The sequence below is a fragment of the Cryptomeria japonica genome, chromosome 10 (genome assembly GCF_030272615.1).
Source record: "Cryptomeria japonica chromosome 10, Sugi_1.0, whole genome shotgun sequence".
Taxonomy (NCBI): domain Eukaryota; kingdom Viridiplantae; phylum Streptophyta; class Pinopsida; order Cupressales; family Cupressaceae; genus Cryptomeria; species Cryptomeria japonica.
Genome location: NC_081414.1, coordinates 422476983 through 422501050, shown reverse-complemented (window position 1 = coordinate 422501050; position 24068 = coordinate 422476983). Strand labels below are relative to the sequence as shown.

Here is a 24068-nt window from a genome sequence, read left to right as displayed (position 1 = left end):
CCTTCAGTACAAGTCAAAAATTTATTCTGCTTGCATATTCTTGGTGGTTTTTTCGAGACCTCAACTAGGTCATCATCAGATTTTTTGGGTGCATCGTTTTCTATTCCTCGATTTTTGGGCCATTGGATATGCATAATATTTTCATATTCTTGGTGGGCTTTTCGAGAGATTTTTGAGGTTGATCTCAAATTTTTATGGGTGCCTCATTTTCTGTGCCTCAAATTTTGTGCCAACGAATTTGCCTTGGAATTTAAAAACAGTTCGCAATTTTTGCTAATTCTATGGACATCGGGAATTTAACTGTCTTCTAGGCACCATTTATGTTGTTTTAAGTTTGCAGAAAATTTTAATTTATGGATTTCTTCCAAACCTTGAAATTCGTGCCTTGGAATTTGTGCCAAAATTCTCCTATAAGTTTTTAGTTTTTCAGCAACTGCTACTATTTTGATTTTTTTTTTAAATCAAATTCTTTTGTCTCTTGCTTTCACTCAATTGACCTCAATCAACCTCAATTTCTGTGATGGAATCATTAACCAACATCATGTTGGAACACAGTCAAAAGTTCAACGGTCGCAACTACAACACTTGGAAGAATCGTATGCTTACCATCTTTGCGTATCGTTGTCTTGATCAACTTGTTTTGGGCAAGGAATCTCGTCCTACAATAGCAGGTGATGATCAAAACAAACATGATGTGAATAATCGAGAGGTTGTCATGCTTATCAAACTCTCTGTCACAGATGATCAACTCCCATAGGAGCCTTCAAGTAAAACAACAAAAAAGATCTGGGATCTTTTGAAGGATCTTCATGAAACGTCTAACAAGAGCCGAGCTTTCTTTCTGAAGAATATGTTGTTTTCTATCACGATAGATGACAAGTCATCTATCCAGGCACATCTTACGAAGATCAAGGACATTCGTGATCAGTTGGAAGCTATAGGTAGAACCATGGTGGAAGAGGATATGGTAGTGATCACGCTAAAAAGACTTCCCAGATCCTACAAGCATTGCATTGATACGCTCAATATCTCCTCTACTAGTGTTGATTTGAAGTTTCCTGATCTCTGCAACAAGTTGCTACAGCAGGATCGATGGAAGCAGCAGTTTGGAAGCAGCGCTAGTTCATCCACTAAACAAGCTTTCATAGCCTCAGCTTCGCATAAGTACAAGGGTAAAGCTTCGTCCTTCCAGCAGAAAGGACAAAGTCAAGGTCAACCTCAACAGTCTTCCAAAAAGAAGAGCTTACAGTGTTCCTACTGTCATATATATGGCCATTTGGTGAAATATTGCCAAAAATTGATAGCATCCCAACAATCCAAACAGGGAGGGTCCAAGCAGAAAGCCAATTCTGCCACACATCTTGATCAGAAGGAAACTACCTTCTATGCATTCATGGCCCAAACCTCCTCTGATGATGTTCAATCATCACCCTGGTACATTGACTCTGGAGCCTCTCAACATTTCACACATCGTCAAGATTGATTTATAGAGTACATGTCTTTCATTGATTCAGTGATCTTTGGTGGAGGCGAAGAGTATATTGTTGTCGGTAAGGGCAACGTTCAGATTTCATCTTGTGGGAGGGATTTAATATTCCTCAATGTATACTTTGTACCTGGTATGAAGCTCAAGCTACTGTCAGTCAGTCAGATTATGCAACATTCACCATAGTTGGATGACGTCTTTGGGTTGCACAAGTGTAGTATTGTTGACAGGGAGACTCGCACTACAGTTCCAGTTGGTATTGAGGATCATGGTCTTTATAGACTTGTTGATTCTACTGGTTCTCAGGACCTCGCCATGACAGCTAGGAGTACTTCCATCAACACTCTTTGGCATAAGCGATATGGGCATCTCAATGTCCACTATGTCTCTCAGTTGGTTCGAGAGCATCTAGTCATAGCATTACCTGAGATTCAAACTCAGAATCATGGAGTTTGTGAAGCGTGTCAAGTTGGAAAGCAACATAGGACTCCGTTTTCAGATGGAGACGCTTGGAGAGCATCCAAGGTCTTGCAGCTCATTCATGCGGACATCTGTGGTCCCATGAAAACTCCATCAATCATTGGATATAGGTATTTTCTATTATTTGCTGATGACTTCAGCAGACGCCTGTGGGTTTATTTTCTTAAGCAGAAATCAGAGGTGGTCACCATGTTTCAGACGTTTAAGGCCTTAGTGGAAAAAGAGTCTAGCTGTCAGAGAGTCACTCTTCGATCCGACAATGGCGGGTAATTTTGTTCTACAGAGTTCACCAACTTTTTTGCATCACATGGCATTAAGCATCAGCTTACCACACCTTACACCCCATAACAGAACAATGTTGTTGAGTGCAGGAACCGTACAGTCACTGAGATGGCTCGATCTATGTTGGAGCATAGAAATATTCCAAAACACTTTTGAGTGGAAGCGGTCTTCATTGCAGTCTACCTTCTGAACCAATATCCCACAAAGGTCATTAAGAAGATGACTCCAGAGGAAGCTTGGTCTGGCAGGAAGCCCAAAATCAGTCATTTGAAAGTTTTTGGCTCTACAACTTATGTTTGGATTTCAGATGCCAAGCACACCAAACTGGATCCAAAGAGTCAGAAATTGATATTCATCAGCTACAGTGACAACCACAAGGCATATCGGCTGATTGATATAGACACTAATCACCTCATATTCAGTCAAGATGTAGTATTTGATGAAGAAAGAGGGCCTTTTCAACCTTCCTCTATTGATTTGAGCATTGAGGATCAGCCTCCAAAGGCTGCAAGTATGGGTGTTCGTCTTCCCTTAGCTCCACATGATGGGAGGGATTCATTTGACTCTAAAGTTGTGGGGTCTCCCAGGCATGACATTACACCCCCTGACTTTCCTCAGGATCTTCTAGATCCACATCTAGAGGAGCTTGCTCCAGATATTCCAGGTAATCTTCATCCTACAGCAGATGTTGGTACTTCTACTCTCCGGCCTAAGTGGTGGGCCAAGACCATTGGTGATCTTCATGATGATGAGCTCATTGAGGGTAGATCAGTTAAAGGTAAGAGCAAGCAACACATAGTTAATTTTGCTCTTACGACCAACATTCACAGTATTTATGAGCCTCAAACATGTACAGAGGCTAAAGGTGTACCTGAATGGGAAAAGGTTATGGCGGCTGAGCAACATAGTCTTCTAAAAACAACACTTGGGTATTGTTTGATCTTCCTCCAAGGAAGAATCCCATTGGCTCCAAATGGGTGTTTAAAGTCAAGTATAAAGTTGATGGAAGCCTTGATAAGTACAAGGCTCGGTTGGTGGCAAAAGGGTTTTCATAGAAAGAGGGCATTGACTATGAGGAGATATTTGCTCCCACAGCCAAGATGAGTACCTCACACAGTTAGGGTCTTCACATTGTCGAATCAAATCCCCAAGCCTGATTGGAGACCCAAGACTTGCTCAATCCCCAAAAACTACACTTTTTCTGCACTCCACACTGCCCAGAACCTGCTTTCTATCCTGGATAAGGGCAGGACAGGGGCATGGCGCTCCTATCCATGCCCTATTTTGGGGCCACCTCTGTCCTATCTTTGCATTGAGCTTTGCACTTAAAGTGGGAAAACTTTTCCTATGTCGGCCTATGACGAAAAATCGGTCCAATAACCCTAATTGACGAATATATAAGTCACATTCACCCTCCCATTTGGATGACAAAAAGTCTTCGTAAGTTACAAGTTCAAGCAATCAAGTGTTCAAGAGCATTCAAGCATTCAAGCATTCAAGCATCCCTTTCAAGCATTGAGCATCTCAAGTCTCCCTTCAAGGCTAGGTGTTGCATTCAAGTCAAGAATTCAACCATTGAAGAGGAGATCTCTTTCATAATTCAATTCCATACAATCAATTCTATCTACATTCCTATTGCATCCTCCCTTGAGGTGAATTACATTTCAATCTTTCATTTACATTTACTTGCAAGTACTTTCTTTCATCATTTGATTAATTCCAAAACTGGGGTTTGACCTGAAGGCATACCCTCAATCTCAACCCCTTTTCCTCTCTTTTTTGTATGTAGGTTGCAAGTGCGGAGCTGTATTTGTAGATATGGACTCCATTTATAGAGGCAGAAAAACCCTTTTCGTTTCGCAGATTTTTCGGAGGACTGTGTGCACTTTCAACATGGTCCCGACAACTTTTCCTCAAATTCACAGGATAGCTTCGTCTCGACATATTATAACAGATCCAGGTGCATAGCTTCATCCCACGCTTATATCTCGAGTTATAATTAGTTCTTTGCTACTTTTACACTTGGTCTCAAAACACATAATTCATTCATTTTCCATTCTAAAAGAGGGGTTAGCTTGTCATTTATACCTCATTATCAACTCATTTAGTATTCAATCTCTTTCCTAAGAGATTGGATCTGGTGAATTTCCCCCCCTCTTTTAAATGTAATGTGTGTGAAGTGATTGAAGGAAAATTCGTAATGAAACTTCCATCTCTCCTTGGAGGGAAGAAAAACTTTCTTCTTGATCTCTCCATCATTCACTTTTCACCACATTACATTTTGGTGAACTCGATGTCTTGCATGCTTTATCCTGAAAAATCATTGCATATTTTTCATTTACAAGTTTAATTTTTCTGCAAACTTAGTGGTTAATTCATTCAAAACCCTAGTTTTGAAAATTGAAATTGAACTTGTGTTTTGTAAAAATTGCTTGCTATTGTCTTAGATCTGAAAATTGCTTTGTTTGTCAAATTCAATTTCTTCATTATCTTGTTCAATTTGCAAATCAAATTCAAAAAATTAAGAGGTTAATTGTCAAAACCCTAATTTTCAAAAATCATCTTGAAATTGTGCAAAAATTGAATTTCCATTTAATTTTCACATTTGTGACTGTTTTCAAACTTATCCTGTTTCCTAAAATTCAAATTTTCAATTTCCCTCATTTTTCAAAATTCAAAATTTCAAAAATAAGTGGTTAAGTCCTAAAACCCTAATTTTCAAGTTTAATTGGATTTTGTGCAAATTTCAATTAATTTCAATTTTCTAATCATTTTTCAAGGTGTCCCCATCCATTAGGTTTGACATTTTTCAAATTTGCAATTCAATTTCTCATTTTTCTTAAAACCCTAATAGGGTCCTATTTTCACATTCAAACCTTAATTTTGCCTATCTAGAGATCGTAAAATCCACCAATTTTTGGGGGTTATTTTTAAAATCATCGTAACTTTCATCCCTGAAAATTTCTAAAAAAAGTTGGGAGGACCATGTGCACTTTCAACACGGTCCCCGACTTTTTTCCCGAAATTTCGGGATACTATTATGACTGTATTTAATAGCTTAAATACAAAAAATTGGCTAATTTTGTCGATTTTTTATCCCTCCAAAATAAAAAAAAATACCTTCAAAATTCAACATTTCAAATTTCAAGAAAAAATTGTAAAATTAAGTGGTTAATTATAATTTGCCCCGATTTTGTCAATTTTAAAATTAAGTGGTATCCCATTAACCCTAATTTCAAAATTCCAATTTTCTTTCATTCATCATAAAATTATTTTCAGGAATTGTGTCATTTTCTACTTTCAACAAAGTTCAAAATTGTTTAATCATTGTTTTCTCAAATTTTGCATTATTCAATTTTTATACACTTTGTTCCTATAATTCAAAATTTCAAATTTTCCCTCTAGTGCATGAGTTTTACCACTATTAGTTCTACCTATACTATCCCCGTTAGATCAAGCATTAGAATTAAGGCTTTAAAAGGTTTAATTACCGAGAAGATGGAGCAAAATTTGGGTCTTCTTTAATGAGGATAATGTTAATTCTTCCCATCCTAATCATATCCCTATTTATCCAATTGATGAATCTCATGATGAAGAAGAAGCTTTGACTAGAGTTTCCATCGATCAACTTTCAAAATTGGACAATCAATTTGATAACTTTCAACAATGGATGTCCCAAGAATACCCTAATAGTGAAGCTCTTCCATTAATTGAAGGCCTTAAATGCATGATTCAAAGTGATAAGAATAGAATTGATATATTGCGCGACATTGCTCATATTGTTGATTCTAATGTCATGCCTATAAAGAGTTGTGTTGAAACCCTAGGTTACTCACAACCTCCTACACAAATCAATTCTTCTATACCTTTGACTACTCCTATAACTAGTGTTCCTACTTTTACCTCGAATATCATGGCTACTTCAACTCAAAATGTCATTCCTACAACAATTAGTCATGGGGGAAATCCCTCTTCTTCATTTAATCCTCCATCTTTACCTATGTTTTCAATAAGCATTCCTATTATCCCTCAACCAATCAATGTGACACAAGGGAGAAATTCAATCAACAATTTTATTCCTCCTTTTAAGTGTCCCTTTTCATACTCAATCATCAACTATGCCTACTTATCATAATGTCCCACCACCTTATTCTCAATGAATGCCTTCCTTCAATAACATCACACCACCTTCTCAATCAACCCTATCTAACATCAATTCTTCTAATGAAGCAACCATTAACAATCTTGCTCAAATTGTGTCTTCCTTACAACAACAAATTGCTTCCATGAGTCAATCCAAGTTTAGTGTGCTCACATTTGATGTTGCGAGCCCACTTTCCCTTGATATTGTTAAAGTCGTCCCACCTAAGCATGTCGAGGTCCCTCAATTGGAATTCTATAATGGAAAAGGTCCTCTAACACATGTCAAAACATTTCAAACCTTATGTACTGACTTTGCTTATAATCAAAGACTGCTTGCAAAACTGTTTACAAGAACACTAAGAGATAAGGATTTACAATGGTATTGCTCATTGCATTCTTATTCTATCACTTCTTTTCAACAATTAGAAAATGCTTTCATTCAACAATTTCAAAACAACATTGGTCCTAAAATCACTTTGACTGATTTAATGCATTGTAAACAAGGTGTTAAAGAAAAAGTGACTGGTTACATTTGTAGATATAAGCATTTGTGTGCTCAAATTTCTTTTCCTATACCTGATAACGATATTCAAAGCATTTTTATTTTTAATTTGCAAAAAGATATTAGGGAAAATCTTATTTTGTCTGAGTTCACTTTCTTTTCGTGGTTGTGCGCAACACTCCACAATTATCAACTGGTTGTGAGTCAAATGGAGCAATGTACTCCTATGGCTCCGAGTGATAAGGGGAAGAGTATTCAACAACCGTTTGTGAAGTTCAAACCAACAAAAGGCTTCATCAAGTTCAATGATACAATCAACAACAACAATGTGAATGCTACAACAGGTGTGCCTCCTATTTCTAAATTTTTCAAAAGAGAAAGACAATTTACTCCTTTGAATGAATCTTTACATAGTTTTATGTCTCGGTTATTACAAATAAATGTTATCAAACTTCCTCCTATAAAACCAGATGATCTTTCTAAGCTTGCATCCCCTTATTTTGATAACAATTTATTTTGTCAATTTCATCATCAACCTGGTCATGATACTGAGAAATATTTTACATTGAAAAGTAAGATTCAAGATTTGATTGATAATAATACTATATCTGTGGCAGGTGTGAATGATAAGGGGAACAAATTAGTAGCTCCTCCTAATAAAAATCTTAAGGTTTTTACAGATCCTTTGCCTTCTCATACCTCTAACGTGATTGAGACTGAACATACCTCTTTCTCTCCTTCTGATCTTACTTCCACAGCTCCAAATTTGGTGAATACGGTAGAGAAACAAGAGATGCCTAAGGATCCTTGTATTAAATTTAAGCCTAGTGAGACCATTAGGGCACCCGATGGCCCTTTATACATAGTTGCGAAGGTTAAGGACATACCTTGCCATGGTACTCTTGTTGATCCCTCTTGCATGGTTAATGTCATCACTGAGGAGTATCTTTTCACTTTACAATTGTATAAACATATTTATGATGACACTACTGTGGTAGTGAGGTTATTTGATGGATTCTCTTGTCCTACAATTGGTTCTATCACCCTTCCTATTGAAGTTCACACTAAATCTATGGATGTCAACTTTGTTACCATTCCTTCTTCCAAGCAATTTCGTGTGAAGTTGGGTTACCCTTGGCTATCTTCCATGAAGGCTATTGCTTCTCCAATTCATAAGTGTTTGAAATTTCCTCACAATGGAGAAATCATAATCGTTAACCATAACTTATTTCAACCATCCAAAAGAAGCCCAGGTGTTCCTATTAATTTCTTTTGGCCTAAGCAATTTCAATCTCTTCCACAAAGGAGTGATTCTCTTTTCCAATCTTATCAAAAGTGGAAGAAAGATATGATCATATCTTTGAGCCAACCTAGAACTCCAACAATTGACATTCCTATTATTCTTGAAGATGAAGTTCTTCCCCTAACGGATAGAACTAATCTTCCTCTTAAGGAAGATCCTCAACCTATTCCTATGGATGTAACTATGCCTTCTACTAATAAGACCAACAATATTCCTTCTAAGGTTAGACTTCTACCTCTTCCTCATGATGGACCTGGTCTACTTCCTACACCTAATATTCCTTCTTTATATGGTGCAGTTCCACCTCCTTCCTCTTATAGAGAGAAGAGGCATGCCTCTCCTCTTGTCCAACCTAAAATACCTCAACCTAAACCTTCAACTATCACAAAAGATAATATTCCTCCTTTTACAAATGTTCCTCCTTCTTCTCAGCTTTCCACTAGGACTCGATGAAATCGTAGTGCGAGAGAGCACTGACGAAGACGTCATGCTCGAGCTCGTGAAGCTGTTCCTAAACACATTAAGTCTCCCAAGACTCCAACAGTTGACATGATTCCCTTTTCTCCTAAGAAAGATGTTGAACCTACATCTCCAAATCGTAAATTACAAAAAACATGTGATGGTTTTACTCCTATTTGTGTCCGTACTCCTCTTTCTATAAATCTTGAAGAAGAAATAGGTGAAAATGTTATTCATGATGCAAATACAACTCCTAATGCTTCTGATAGTGACTATGAATATGTTGATGTTGACAAGCATTTATCAGTTGAATTTTCAAAAGCCCTAATCATAGCTCCTAGAGTCGAACAAAGTGACTTACCACATGAGCATAGTCCTTGTTTGGATCTTGTGATAGCTCCATCTGTTGTGCTCGATGTCGCTCCTCTGGCGTGTTGCCCGTCTTCCCAAAATAGTGATCAGCAAGATCGAGAGGTGGATGTCGTGCTAGATTAACAACATTAGCACTGTAGATCTTCTCCCTCTCTCCTCTCTTGCTCTTTTGTGACTATTCTTCTATGTGTATCCCCGTTCTTCTATTTTCCCCTTAATGTTTACTTGAGGACGATGTAAAGCATTGAGATCTCTTTTAGTCTCTTTCATGTTGACTCAAAAGACACCTTATATTCCCTTTCTTCTAAGGTGGTTTCCTTTCTTCGGGAATGACGATTATTATATGCATATATACATATGATATACATGAGTTATCATACAACATACTAACCCCGAGCAAAGCAAAACTACCTCATGTTTTGTGTTCATTATCCTTGGGTTTATTCCTCGATTGGGGGCTAAATCCTTGCGATAACGTGCTCCCTCTCTTTTCTCTCTCTTGGGTGTATCCTACCTTAGAAATCGCTCCCGATAAGGCATCTGCGATCGCTTTAACGTGGGGGCATACACTCCGCTCATATTTTCCTTCTTGATACTTAAAGTTACTTAGTGAATTGGGCTTCGCTTTGTAATTTTGGTATCCTTGCTTGTCATGACTCATAGCGAGGGGAACCTTTCTACTTGCAGTCATGGTTCTTTCCTTCTCGATCTTCTCTTTTACTTTGTCAATCAAAGTTGAAAGATCCTAAGTCCATTGGGGGCTTGGTGTATCTTTCTTCCTTGACATGGTAGAAGTTTGTCAATCTTGTTTCCTTGTAATTTACCGATAGTATTGGCGTATGCTTATACTCCCGCTAAAGTAGGGGCTAAATGTAGTGTCATAAAATTGTGAGCCTTGCAATTTTCAACCACATTAGGGTCTTCACATTGTCAAATCGAATCCCCAAGCGTGATTGGAGACCCAAGACTTGCTCAATCCCTGAAAACTGCACTTTTTCCACACTTTACACTGCCTAGAACTTGCTTTCTATCCTGGATAAGGGTAGGACCCTGCCCTATTTTGGGGCCACCTCTGTCCTATCTTTGCATTGAGCTTTGCACTTAAGTGGGAAAACTTTCCCTATGTCGGCCTATGACAAAAAATCAATCCAATAACCCTAATTGACGAATATATAAGTCGCATTCACCCTCCCATTTGGATGACAACAAGTTTTCGTAAGTTAAAAGTTCAAGCAATCAAGCGTTCAAGAGCATTCAAGCATCCCTTTCAAGCATTGAGAATCCCAAGTCTCCCTTCAAGGCTAGGTGTTGCATTCAAGTCAAGGATTCAACCATTGAAGATGAGATCTCTTTCATCATTCAATTCCATACAAGCAATTATATCTACATTCCTATTGCATCCTCCCTTGAGGTGAATTACATTTCAGTTTTTCATTTACATTTACTTGCAAGTACTTGCTTTCATCATTTGGTTAATTTCAAAACTGGGGTTTGACCTGAAGGCAAACCCCCAATCCCAACCCCTTTTCCTCTCTTTTTTGTGTGTAGGTTGCAGGTGTGCAGCTGTATTTGCAAATTTGGACTCCATTTACAGAGGCGAAAAAACCCTTTTCGTTTCGCGGATTTTTTGGAGGACCGTGTGCACTTTCAACACGATCCTAACAACTTTTCCTCAAATTCGTAGGGCAGCTTCATCTCAACATATTATAACTAGATCCAGGTGCACAACTTCATCCCACGCTTCTATCTCGAGTTATAATCAGTTCTTTGCTACTTTTACACTTGGTCTCAAAACACATAATTCAATCATTTTCCATTCTAAAAGAGGGGTTAGCTTGTCATTTCTACCTCATTATCAATTCATTTAGTATTCAATCTCTTTCATAAGAGATTGGATCTAGTGAATTTCTCCCCCTCTTTTAAATGTAATATGTGTGAGGTGATTGAAGGGAAATCCGCAGTGAAACTTTCATCTCTCCTTGGAGGGAAGAAAAACTTTCCTCTTGATCTCTCCATCATTCACTTTTCACCACATTATAGGGTCTAATGCAGAATTGATTACTATCTATTATGACAATCAAAGTGTCATTCTCTTAGCAAGGAATTTGACTTTCCATGCAAGAACAAAGCACATTGATGTTCAGTTTCATTTTATTTGAGATATGGTAGAGGATGGGAAGGTAAAACTAGAGAAGGTTGACACTTTGATGAATGTCGCAGATGCATTAACAAAATTGGTGAGCATAGAAGAGTTCAAAAGGTGTTCCAAAACTATGGGCCTCTCAAACCCCTACAATTGATCTATCGGTTATTTGAAAGGTCTTCAACAAATGCGAGAATGTTGCGATTAAGGTGTCTCGACCTTTGCAAATCCTAACATTGATTATTACATTTATTTGTTATATTTATTTATTATTTTTAATTTCTAACAAATGTCTTATCATCTAGTGGGACCGAGAGGGTCTGTGTCATCCTACATGGAAGTGACTATACTGAGACATATATTGCACATGTGGAAGTAGGCGTCTCACTTTGAGGATCTTGACAAGTCTCATATAGCGATAACTTGTGATAGATTCTACAAAAAATAAGACAAGTGGCAAAAGATACCTTTTGCATGGAGAAGGTAAGCACCCAAGTTGGGTTATGACAAGTTGTGAGAGAATGTGCTACTTATGATCAGTTATGGTAGATTCTCTTATAGTTGTAGGTACTATAAGTTATGACAATGTTTATGGTAGAATTTTATGACAACTATAAGCTGGGTAAGAGCATTTGTCATACCTCGAGATAGTAAACTTTGGGTGCTCAACTTAGGAGCTTTGAATGGGGAGTCATTTGGAGATGTACATATGTCATTTGCATACATATAGATGGTTGAATATAGTACCAAGTATTTGCACGACCCCATCTTTTTGTTCCATCTAAAAGCTTCCTTCTTTGTTGTATTTATTTATATGAGGTGGCCTTGGAGAGTATTAGTCGTGTTATGTTTCGTAGGTGAAGTGTTATGTTGTCGGAATTAATCCAGATTGTAGGTTGTTAGTTGTAGACTCTTATTGAAGAAGCTATGTGCTGATATTGTATTGTAACCATTAGTTTACTAGAATACAAAGTACTATATTTTTGGAGTGTGTGGTTTTTCTCCTAAAAGGTTTGTCCCGATGATATATTTTATGTTTCGTTGTGTTTATCTTTATGCATATTCATTATCTCCTTTGAAATGTTTTTTTTTTATTCTATTATAGTTAAAGATTGTATATAAAAATTGCACTATCTCCCCCACTAGATTAGTGTTAGGAAGTTTTTTCCGCACCTTAGCTTCCTTTCAAAGGGAACCTACGAAGTGTTATGTTGTCAGAATTAATCCAGTTTCTGAATTGTTAGTTGTAGACTCTTGTTGAAGAAGCTAAGTGTTGATATTATATTGTAACCATTAGTTTACTAGAATACAAAGTACTATGTTTTTGGAGTGTGGGGTTTTTCTCCCAAAAGGGTTGTCCCAATAATATATTTTATGTTTCATTGTGTTTATCTTTATGCATGTTCATTATCTCCTTTGAAATGTGTTTTTATTCTATTATAGTTAAATATTGGATAGTAAAATTGCACTATCTCCCCCACTAGATTAGCATTAGGAAGTGTTTTCCACACCTTAGCTTCCTTTCAAAGGGAACCTCAAACTAATTATTATGTCATCCAATATCAAACAAAGACCATGCCCCCACTATGGTCTAATCAATGATTTGTAATGGCTCAAAATAGAATCCTTAGCTACTCTAACCTCTAAAAAAACTACTACAAAAATTGATAAAATACTTTTGTTAATCCCCAATATTTGCACTAATTGTTGGCATTATAACAGACAAGGAGAGATTGTTGGCATTTCAATAAGGATATTGAGAAGGTTGTTGATGATTATGGATATAACTAATTAAGGATGTTTACTGTCTTAATATTATTATTTTATCATTGATGTCAAGAAATTGATTTTCTAATTCAGCATGATGTTGCCATATCTTAAAAAGTATGATTTGATGAGTATAAAGATGTCGGTAAAAGACACAGAAAGAATGTGATGAATAAGGGGAGAAATAAGTTATTCAATGGGCAACTATTACCGAGTTAGACAATGATGAGATCAGGATGTTTGGATTGTTTTAATATCATACATATGTTGTTGATTGTAAGGTTAATAATATACTATGTTACTGAGCAAACAACCTAGTCGGTAAACCCTAAGGTTATCGCTATCGGTTAATGAAGGCGGTATGTCTACCGAGTGAAGTTTAGTATTTACCGAGTTGCAACCGAGTAATAACAGAATGCATTGAATGAATAAAAGCATTATTTAATGAAGGAAGCTGATGAGCTGGCTATGATTAAATGATTGGTATGTCGTGAATGAAGTTTGTTAAAGAATCTATGGCAAAGGAAAATCGGCAAGAAGATCTACAACGCAAATTGAACCACAATACCCTAGCACAAGTTCCAAGAAATGTATGCAAGTTCCAAGGCGGGGTAAAACATTTGTAGATCGAAGGATACATTGAACCTGGTCAAAGTTTGAAGATCAGATGGCTATGATTGATCATGGGAAATGTGATCAAGGAGATTAAGCGGTTGGCGAATTATTTATAAATAAGGAACTGTTGATAAACAATGTATGCGGGCAAGTTTATGCACAGGGATGCTACATAGTGATTACCAAGCACAGAAGCTTGAAGACCTGTTTGAATAACAGAGTATAGAGCCCAGCAGATGGACAAGATAAGTCCTATTGTATTGAGCAAATATGAATCTGCTTTAGCATTTTAGATGTGAAGTTGCAGATAGATTTTTATTACTGTTATTTTGCAAAGTGACAGAAAATCTCTTAACCGAGTGGACTTAACAATCTTATTTGTAAAACCCTCTAGCAAGGTGACATTCTGATTGAGTGTTTGAAATCCTTTAACAAGGTCACCTCTAAGAAGGTGAAGATCCTAACAGATCTGAGGGAAATCCCTTAACCGGGTCACATCTAGCAATGTGTTTGTAATCTTTAACAGGATTTGCTTTTAACCGAGCATACTCTAGAAGAGTATATTTTTTAGTGGGTCCGAAATCCCACAGTGGTTTTTCCCTATTTGGGTTTCCACGTTAAATCTAGTGTTATGATGTTTATATGCTTTTGAGTTTGCATGTTTAGCAGTTTTGGTTATATTACTGAAGTATATGTTACCGAGGTTGAATCTGATGTTTTTATGGAAGATTAAGTTTGTATGATTCACCCCGCGCCCCCCCCCCCCCCCCCCTCTCATCTTATTAGCTTGGCATCTGTACTTAACATTAAGTATCAGAACTATCACTAATGGCATGAAGCATTATAACAACATTCACCTTGAATTCAATCTTAAATCCAAGATAACTCAAAAGAATGTGATCTGCCTCTTTTTCACCACTTGTCTAACCATTGTATACATTCTATTAATCATCCAAAATCATCTAAAATGCAATGATAAAGCATTTGTGAACCTTAGGTGGTTGTTGGACATATATCATTTCATAATCCTTTGCATTCCTTAAGTTATCTAGAGAAATATTACCTTCATTGCATCCTTTGTGCCAATGGTAATTGTCACTGCCTTCTCATGATTGAACCTCACATTGTGAAGAGTGTGGTAATGGATGGATTTATATTGTGTTAGATCAACTTGGAGTTATAGATTAGGCATTCTCCCTTTACATCAATCATGAATCTTTCTAGGTTGTTTTCAATGCTATTTATCTCTCTAAAAGAAGACATTAAGTAAAGGTTGTGAAACTTTCAACTAGGGGCCAACATTGCCTTAAATTTTTATATCTCACTTAATTTGAGGATATTTTCTTCCTTATAGAGTTAACAATGACCATTGATTCTCCTTATATTTGAACTTGTTTGACACAAAGTCATTCACAAACATGAAATCCAAGAAGAAGTGCTTGATCTTCTACTTCATTGTTGGTTTATAGGAATAATTTCTTTGAAGCGATGTTGATTATATTTCACAATGATCTTTGACTATGCAACGTGTTCTCAAAGCCCTTGGATGTCCCCTAAATGCTCCATCAAATTAAGTTTGAGTCATCCTTCAAGAGTAGACCAACTAATTCCCTTTCTAGAATTTGTCAAGATTCATCCCTCCATCCCCGTGAACAAGGGAGTTTAAAGATTTTGATTAAAGGTCGAATAGGTTTTGTAGGGACCTAAAACCTTTAATATAATGACCAACAATAGAGCATATGTTTGCAACAACCCAACAACCATATGATTTGAAGGGTTCCTAACACCCAATACACAATGAGACAACAATCAAACTAAAACAAAACAGAACGATTGGACCTCAAGTCCACAAAACACATAAACTACAACAGATATCTAAAAACATTCATTCTTGGAGGGAAAAGATGATTTTGAATGGAGAAATTTCCTCACATGGAAAGGCTATAAATAGATTAGCCTTGGGCTTTAAAGGGAACTTTTGGGGAAATTTTTGTCAGTGTGTATTTGCTAAGAATTTGTTTTGTTCTCAAGAAGTTTTGGAAGGGAGAAGTTTTTCTTCTCACCTTTAGAAGAATAGTTAGGAAAGATTTTCTTCATGTGTAAATTGTGGATTAAGACGAGGATAAGCTTGGAGGAAGAGAGTTGGAGGAAGGACTCAGAATCTCACATTCTTCCACCCTCATCGTTCTCAAAAGCATTAAGGAATGTTTAAGTTTTATTTTGCCACGTAGCTTCTTATTCATATGTTTGTGATGTTTTTTTTGGAAATATGGCTTTATGAGTGTTTTTATGTAAAGCTCAAGATGTGAAAAAGCCTAATATGTTATCAAGAAGAAAAAAATGGTAAATGGAGAATTTACTATATTATGTTGAAAATCTCTTACTTTATTCTTTATGTATTTCGTTTTTGGAATGAAACTACAAAATAAATATTGGAGTTGAGAAAAAATCAACTCTACAGCTCACAAAGATCACTTGCATGCAAACCTATCACAGAAAGAGAGAAGCAAAAATAGCTATGGAGGCCAGAATTCAAAGATCCAGAAAAGAGGAGTCATATTGATTGTGCAACCAGAATGCAATTCAATAATTACAGTTGTTATGAAAATACAAAGAGAGAATCCTTATAAAAGGATACTCGAAACCCTAAAGATGAAAACCCTAAAGAATTATAAGATTCCTAAGTTTAGCTTAAGCATAGAGTATAATAGACTAATAATTAAATAAATAATTATTAGCTAATAAAATATAACTCTAACACCCCCCCTAAGATGAACTTAAGGTAGCTAAAAACAACTAAGAAGTAAAAAAACATGTAAAAAATGCATGAAAACAACAATGGCTCCCGACAACTAGGCCTGATGAGGTACCCAAGTACAATAAAATCTTTGTAAAGTGGAAAAAAATGAGAAAACTTTGTGGGAACAAAAATCCTCTCCAAGAAGAGATGAAAGCTCAAGTGAAGGACTAAGAAGCCTCCAAACAAGAGTGTTCCAGAAGATAGGAACAAAAAAAAGAAAATGAAGAACACCACTGAAGCATGAAATAGCTCCAAACACTGTCGAAGAGTAACTGCTGGTCTGAAGAACCTCCACTGAAATAGAATATGACCAGATAGAGAAGATTGTAATCTACATGAGTGCCCTCAAATGACACTACTCGAATCAGATGGCAAACAAAGGCAAACAACTGAACTCGAAGATACAGATGGCATGAAACACCAAAGTCTGAAGAGTTGATCAATCGAACCAAGGAAGCATTAGAACCAACAGGAGAAACCTCCCCATAATGTTGAAAAGGGAGAGGGACAGGTACACTGAAAAGGACGGCCAACAAGAACTGCATGACGAAGAACCAAGAACATCGAAGCTGCAAAGAAAAGTAAATAGTGTCATGAAAGGAACACTCACTTGACACACATCATGAGGCTAATGTCGTGGAAGGAACACTCACTTGACAAAAGTAGATGGCAAACAAAAAGCAAACATCAACCCCCCATGACACTTTATAAGTAGTGCATGTACAGCAAGAGACAAGATGTGCAAGATCCCAAGTATACAATGCATGGTGGCATTTTATCTCAGTGTGTTTGCATAAATAAAATGCTACAATAATAAAAAGAGACAGAAGAATGGTAACAGAAAGAACAGCCAAAGACGAGACATCCTACTCAAAGAAAGAGATCCCAAGACCTGAAACATCCAAGATATTCACCAGAGTTTTGAAAAGCAAAAAACTGAATAAAATATATCTAGAGTAGAATCTAAAAAGTACACAGAACAAGCTTTCCAATGATATAGTTTTTGAAAAACGGAGTTCGGATGCTCATGTTATGTCTCCAGGAGTGCAAAAATGAACCTCTGGCTTTGACAGCAAAAAACACCATCAAAAAAACAAAATAAAAAATTCAAATCTCCTGATCTGGATAGAGCTCGGAAAGAGCTTCTCGATGATATAAGATTTATCAAAAAACGCCTTTGTATGCCCAAGTTACGGCCAAATGAAAAAAAAAACCCTCTTTTAGGGCATACAGAGGGTAAAAAAAACTTTTTTTTTTGATGAAAATTTTATGACGCATTTGCAAGTACAGCCGTATGGATTTTCGTGCCTAAAAAACATGCCAATAAAAAATCATGTCTCAGATGCCCCTGTCACCGAAAATAGAAAAATTATATATCAAAATTCATGGAATCAGCCTTCTGAATCCAACTGAGAGGTCCTTTTGGCACCAAAATGTACCAATAAATCAACTACTCCCAGAAATTGAAAAAAACAACTGCACAAACCCCCGAATACACAAATCTAAAGAACAAGGCCCAAAATTTCTCATGAAGAGAACAGGGGCATGCAGATCTAGAGCTCTAATACCATATTGGAGTTGAGGAAAAATCAGCTCTACAGCTTCAAAAGATCACCTGCATGCAAACCTGTAACAGAAAGAGAGAAACAAAAAAGCTATGGAGGCCAGAATTCAAAGATCTAGAAAAGAGGAGTCATATTGATTGTGCAACAAGAATGCAATTCAATAATTACAGTTGTTATGAAAATACAAAGAGAGAATCCTTATAAGAGGATACTTGAAACCCTAAAGAATTATAAGATTCCTAAGTTTAGCTTAAGCATAGAGTATAATAGACTAATAATTAAATAAATAATTATTAGCTAATAAAAGATAACTCTAACAATAAATATATATATATATATATATATATATATATGTGTATATATATATATATATATATATATATATATATATATATATATATATATATATATATATGTATGTATGTATGTATGAGAAGAATCGGCAGGTAGTGTAGTTGAGTTAGTAGTATTATTATAATACGATTGAGAAAATGTTATATGTCTATGTGTTGGAATTTTTGTGATTGATGTCAAAGATTAGTTTGAGCTTGTCAAGATACTATCTATGCATTATGGTCAAATTGAGTTTTTTGTTTCTCTAGTTGAGTTGTCTACTTGCTTGGTTGAGTTGCTTGAGCTCCCTGCTTGCCTGCTTCAACTCCTTGCCTGCTTTCTCTAGCCTTTTGCTTGGTTCCTTGAGGTGCTTCGCTATCAGCTTCACCTGCTTGTGTGTTTGATTAAGCAATGTGAGTTCCTACTTGTCCATTTGTCAGCTGCTCAGTTAGATTTTATGCCACGACATCCCTTGAATAGTCAAACAAGCTATTAATATAATTCAATTGTAGCATGTCACCAGCTTCTCTTTTATGTTGTTTGAAGGCTACAACTGGCATTTGAATCTTTATTTATCATTGTCATGATACTCTATTACATATGCCATATTTAGTGTATTTCTTCTAACAAGGTCTAACAGCTTCAAAAAAAAAAATTGGCAAATTGTGGTATGGTGATGTGTCATTTCTTGTCAAAAGCATATCAAAATCCACACAAAATGATTTATTTCAGACAGAGTCGTGGAGGCTATTTTCATATTGGAAATACTTATGTTTTTTCTAAAGACAACCACGATTAGGTATACTAATGTTTTTTAAATAAATAAAAACGTTTTGGCTATAATGGATGTGTTAAGAGTGGCAACCATTTTTGAAAACGTATATTACCTTTCTGAGGTTGTGCGAATTCAATGTTGGTGTTTTTTTTTTTGTGGTGTGATTTCTTTTTCAGTGTAGAGAGCTCTTGTGATATACGTTGTTGTTCTCATTCTAATGTTTTCGAAGGGCGGGCTTTTAAAACATTATTATCATTCAAATGTTTACGCAAGGAAGGTGAATGAGGGAGTTAGAAATTGATAGTCTTTTTTTGAAAACGTGGGGATGAAACGTCTTTTTGTAATTAAAAACGCCTTTGCCTAGAATTTTTCTTTTTTTGGAAGGTCAACAATAAGTGATATGGGGGTGTGACGCATAGTAGCGTTTTTTTTAAGTAAAAAAATGAAGTCTCTTAATTGACAACGATTTTTGGTGCCATCGTAAAAATAAAAGAGTTGAAATGATACAGGTTTTTGGTTTTTTGAAAAGTATATGAAGCAGCGGATTGTGTGTGTGGTGATGTAGATGTTTTGGGCCCGATTTGTTAAAAAGTATCGACTTTTGTATTTTAGTGATAAAAAAAATGCTTTATCGTTTTAGCTATCTGTTGGAGCTTTTTGAAAATGATACGTAAAAAAATATATACATGTTGGGGTGTTTGTTGGAAAGGGCATGTTACTTGTTATTGAAATTATCTGAGCAGTATTTGCTTATTGATTTTTGTGAAAAACATGGTTTGTTGTATGACTAGGTGGTAATGTTTTTAAAGAAGAAATTTATGAGTGTTGGAAAGAGGAAAGATTTGAAGGTTTATGTTGTTGCTATGTTTGAGAAGTACTTTTTGTGAAATCTATGTGAACCATATCAATGGCTTGTTTTTGAAGGAGGTTGTTCACAACATATTTTGGAACTGAAAGTAAGTGCTTCCATAGTAAGAGGTTGGTGCCTCTTTCAATTCAGAGTTGGTGCACTTACAGAGGTTGGTGCATCTACAATGAAGAGTTGGTGCTCTTGGAAAGTGAATGTTTTCGATGAGTTGTAGCCCACTTATGTAATTTGGGTTGGAGGCCATTATCTTTAAGTGAGTAGAATTCTTTGATGTCGTGGTTTTTTACCCGAAATGGTTGTCCATGAGAAACACTTGTGTTATCTTCTTGTTGGTTTTTCTTATAATCTGTTTTGACTACATATTGATTTTAAAGTTTTAATTTCCTTCAAATACTAATTCACCCTACCCCTCCCTCTCAATTTTTGTTGTGTGTTTCTCAATTGGTATCAAAGCAAGTGCCTTCTGTTAAAGCTTAAAAGCTTGAGGTTCAATCTTGTTAGCACACTAAGATGAATGCACTCGAAGGTCTTGCAACAAATAGAGATCCTCTATTTGATGGCTCAAACTACGCTTTATGGTGTGTCGGAACGAGCATACTTGATGTATCTTGGCTTTGATGTTTGGAATTGCATGGTGACAGGCTATACAGTTCCTCAAAATCCTCCATCCACTACTAATGAAAAGAGAGCTTTTGAAAGCAATGCTAAGGCTATGAATGCAATACTATGTGGATTGTCAAAGTCTGAATTTGTTAAAGTCATGCAATGTGATACTGTTCAAGCTATGTGGGATAAACTCAAGAATGCTTATGAAGGAGATGAAAAGGTAAAGAAAGTCAAGCTTCAAACTCATGGGATGCAATTTTTTAGTCTGAAAATGAAAGAAGAAGAAAACGTTGCAGCCTATTTTCTAAGAGTAGATGAAGTAGTGAATTCTCTTAAGGGTCTTGGTGGGAAGGTTGATGGTAGCTTGGTTATTCAAAAAATCTTAAGGTCTTTACCTTTAAGATTTGATGCAAAGATCTTAGCCATAGAGGAGATGGTGTTGACCTTGATAAATTGTCCATTGACAAGCTCCATGGTATATTGACTGCATATGAGATGAGGACGAACACAAAATCTTCAAAAAGGGAAACCGCTTTCAAAGCTTCAAAGAAAGGCAAACAAAAAGAGCAAGCTTCAAGTGATAGTTCGGATGATAATTCATACTCAAAAGAAGCTTTGTTCATGAAAAGGTTGAAGAAAGATTTCAGCAAACAAAAGAAGATGTCTCTTAAATGTTTTAACTGTGGAAAGGTTGGACATTTTGCAACCAAATGTCCATATGAGAATAATGAAGATAGCAGTTTTGAAAAGAAGCCTAATTTTAACAAAAGGAAGCACAAAGGAAAAGATAAGAAGACATGGAAATCCAAAAGGAGTCTATATTCAAAAGAGAAAAGTGATTCATCTAAAGGAAATGATGAAGAAACTCAAAGTGATGAGATTTTGTTTATGGCTCTAGAATAAACTCACGTTGAAAATCAAGAAGATGAAGATGTATTTGATGAAGAAGATGGAGAAGTGGATCTTGAACAAGAATTGTTAAGTGCTCCTAGTGAGATTAAAAGTCTTAAGAAGAAAAGTCTAAATTTGAAGTTGTTGCTTAAAGAAGAAAGTGAAGACAAAATAAAAAAATCACAAGCTCTTGATGATGCTAAGAAGCTCATAGATTACCTGAAAAATCCAAATTGAAGAAGCTAAGAAGGTTCAAGAAGATCCAAAAAATCAAATTAAGTTGAAGGAAGAAAACTATGATAGATTGGAAGCTGAAATTGTTTCTCTCAGGAAATTAGGCAAATCATCAACACCGTTGAACCAAGAAAAGATAAATCAGAAAAGTTCACTATCATTGGATGATCTATAAGCTTCTCAAAATCAATGTTCAAATAAAGGTGGAGTTGGCCTTGAAGAAGCTCTAAGTCTTCAAAAGATGAATAGTAGAATCTGAATGGTGATGGCTCAAATATTTTCTCTACAAAACACATAAGTAATGGTTTCAAGCATCCCACCATTACTAGACAATCACTCTTAACCATGTTTAATCATTCTTTCTTTCATGGGTATTGTTATGCTTGTAATTACTTTGGACACAAGGCAATAAATTGTAGAATGTCTTTTAGAAATGATTTCGGATTTGTGAATCAGAATTCTTTTGCCCCTTTGAAGAGTTATAATTTTGTTTGTTACAAATGTAATAACATTGGACATAGTGTAAGGTTTGTAAGAATGGCAGGGTGGATTTATTAAAGAAATATGTTAAGAACAATGCTAAGGAAACCAAAGTGTTGAGGAAGAAAGAGAAAGAGGTTGAAACAAAGTCTCTGATTGTGCAAACAACTCTTCTTGCACATAATAAAAGAGATATTTGGTATGTAGATAGTGGTTGCTCTAAACACATGACTGAAGATGAGAGTAAGTTCTTGACTCTCAAGAAATCCAATGGTGGCAAGGTAAGGTTTGACAGAAATTTGTCTGCTATGGTAGCTGGAAAAGGTACTCTTACGTTAAATGATGGAAAAACTAAAGTTGAGAATGTGTTGTTTGTAGAAGGCTTAAAACACAATTTGCTCAATGTTAGGCAATTGTGTGATCAAGGACATAGCTTAACTTTCAGTTCTGATTGTTGCAAAATTAGTAAAGATGGTATTCATATTGTTGATGCAAGTAGGGTAGTGAACAATTTATATATTCTTGATGATGTTAAGAATGAAACTTGTTGTTTGAGTCTACTTGATGAATCTTGGTTGTTGCATAAAAGATTTGGACATATAAATTTTGATATTTATTCAAATCAGCAAGAAGGGAGTTGTAGGAGTTTCGAATCAAAGGAGTACTCAAGCACAATGCCTTTAGAGATAATACACACTTATTTGTGTAGTCCTAAAAGAACAAGTATGCAAGGTGAGATACTTTATGCCTTTAATTGATGACTACTCACGTATGATTTGGGTGGCTTTTTTGAAGGAAAAATAAAAAACATTAAAGAAGTTCAAAGCTTTTAAAGCTTTGGTTGAAAATGAGAAGGGTCTGAAAATTAAGTGCCTATGATCAGACAATTGCGGTGAATTTACCTCAAATGATTTTGTGAGCTTTTGTGAAAAGTTTGGTATCAAAAAAAATACTTAACTACCAGGACACCTCAACAGAATGGGGTGGCTGAGAGGAAGAGCATATCAGTTCAAAAGATGGCAAGAAGTATGATGAATGAATGTAAAGTAAGTGATTGTTTTTTGAAAGAAGCAATCCATACAACTATCTAAATTCAAAATAGAGGTCTGATTAGAGCTAAGCACAACAAGTCACCATATGAACTGTGGAATGGTAAGACAACATCTATTAAGCATTTTAAAATATGTGGCAGCCCTTGTTATATTAAGAGAGATGAGGATAACTTAACCAGATTTGATCCTAGAGCTAATGAGGGTATTTTTTTAGGATATTCTTCAGAAAGTTAAGCCTATAAATGTTTTAACAAGAGATTGCATAAGATAGTTGAGAGCGCTAATGTGAAAATTCATGAGATTGCTAACTCTTATGAGAAATTGCAAAGTTGTGATGATGACTTATAGAATGGAGAGGTTGAAAGTGTTGATCAGTCAACTTCTACTAGTGTGCAAGTTGGGACAACAAATAACAATGCTGGAAATACCCTTGAAAACAATCAAGATGAAAGAGTTGGTACACAGTTAGAGGGTGGAACAACAAACAATCAGTTTAATACATCAAATGCATCAGTTGGTTTTACATGTTCACGTGATGGAAAAAGATCTACAATAAGAACTTCTCTTAAGACTTCATCAAGATTTGTTGAAAAGAACCATCCTATCAATCAAATCTTGCAAGAGGACAGACCTAGAGCAACAAGGAGAAAAGTAAACTATTATGAAAATGATGATATTATTTATCGTCCATGATTGAAGCTAAAACTTTTGAAGAGGCAACAAAAGACAAATCTTGGGTAGCAGCCATGAAAGAAGAGTTAGATCGGATCCAAAAGAGTGAAACTTGGGAACTTGTTCCAAGGCCTAAGGACATGAATGTGATTGGCACAAAATGGGTCTTCTGGTTTAAATTGAATGAGGAGGGTCAAGTTGTGAGAAACAAGGCAAAGTTAGTGTGTAAGGGATATACCC

The 24068-nt window shown here is 35.9% G+C and overlaps 1 protein-coding gene across 1 annotated transcript; it reads left to right on the top strand.

The window, feature by feature from the left end:
- The first annotated feature begins 2761 nt into the window (after nucleotides 1-2761).
- On the top strand, nucleotides 2762-23849 carry LOC131034089 (uncharacterized). The gene is made up of 4 exons (XM_057965450.1): nucleotides 2762-2939; nucleotides 20535-20866; nucleotides 22146-22385; nucleotides 23505-23849. Exons 1-4 carry the CDS (start codon nucleotides 2762-2764, stop codon nucleotides 23847-23849), a joined length of 1095 nt encoding a protein of 364 aa, XP_057821433.1.
- Nucleotides 23850-24068: the final 219 nt, after the last annotated feature.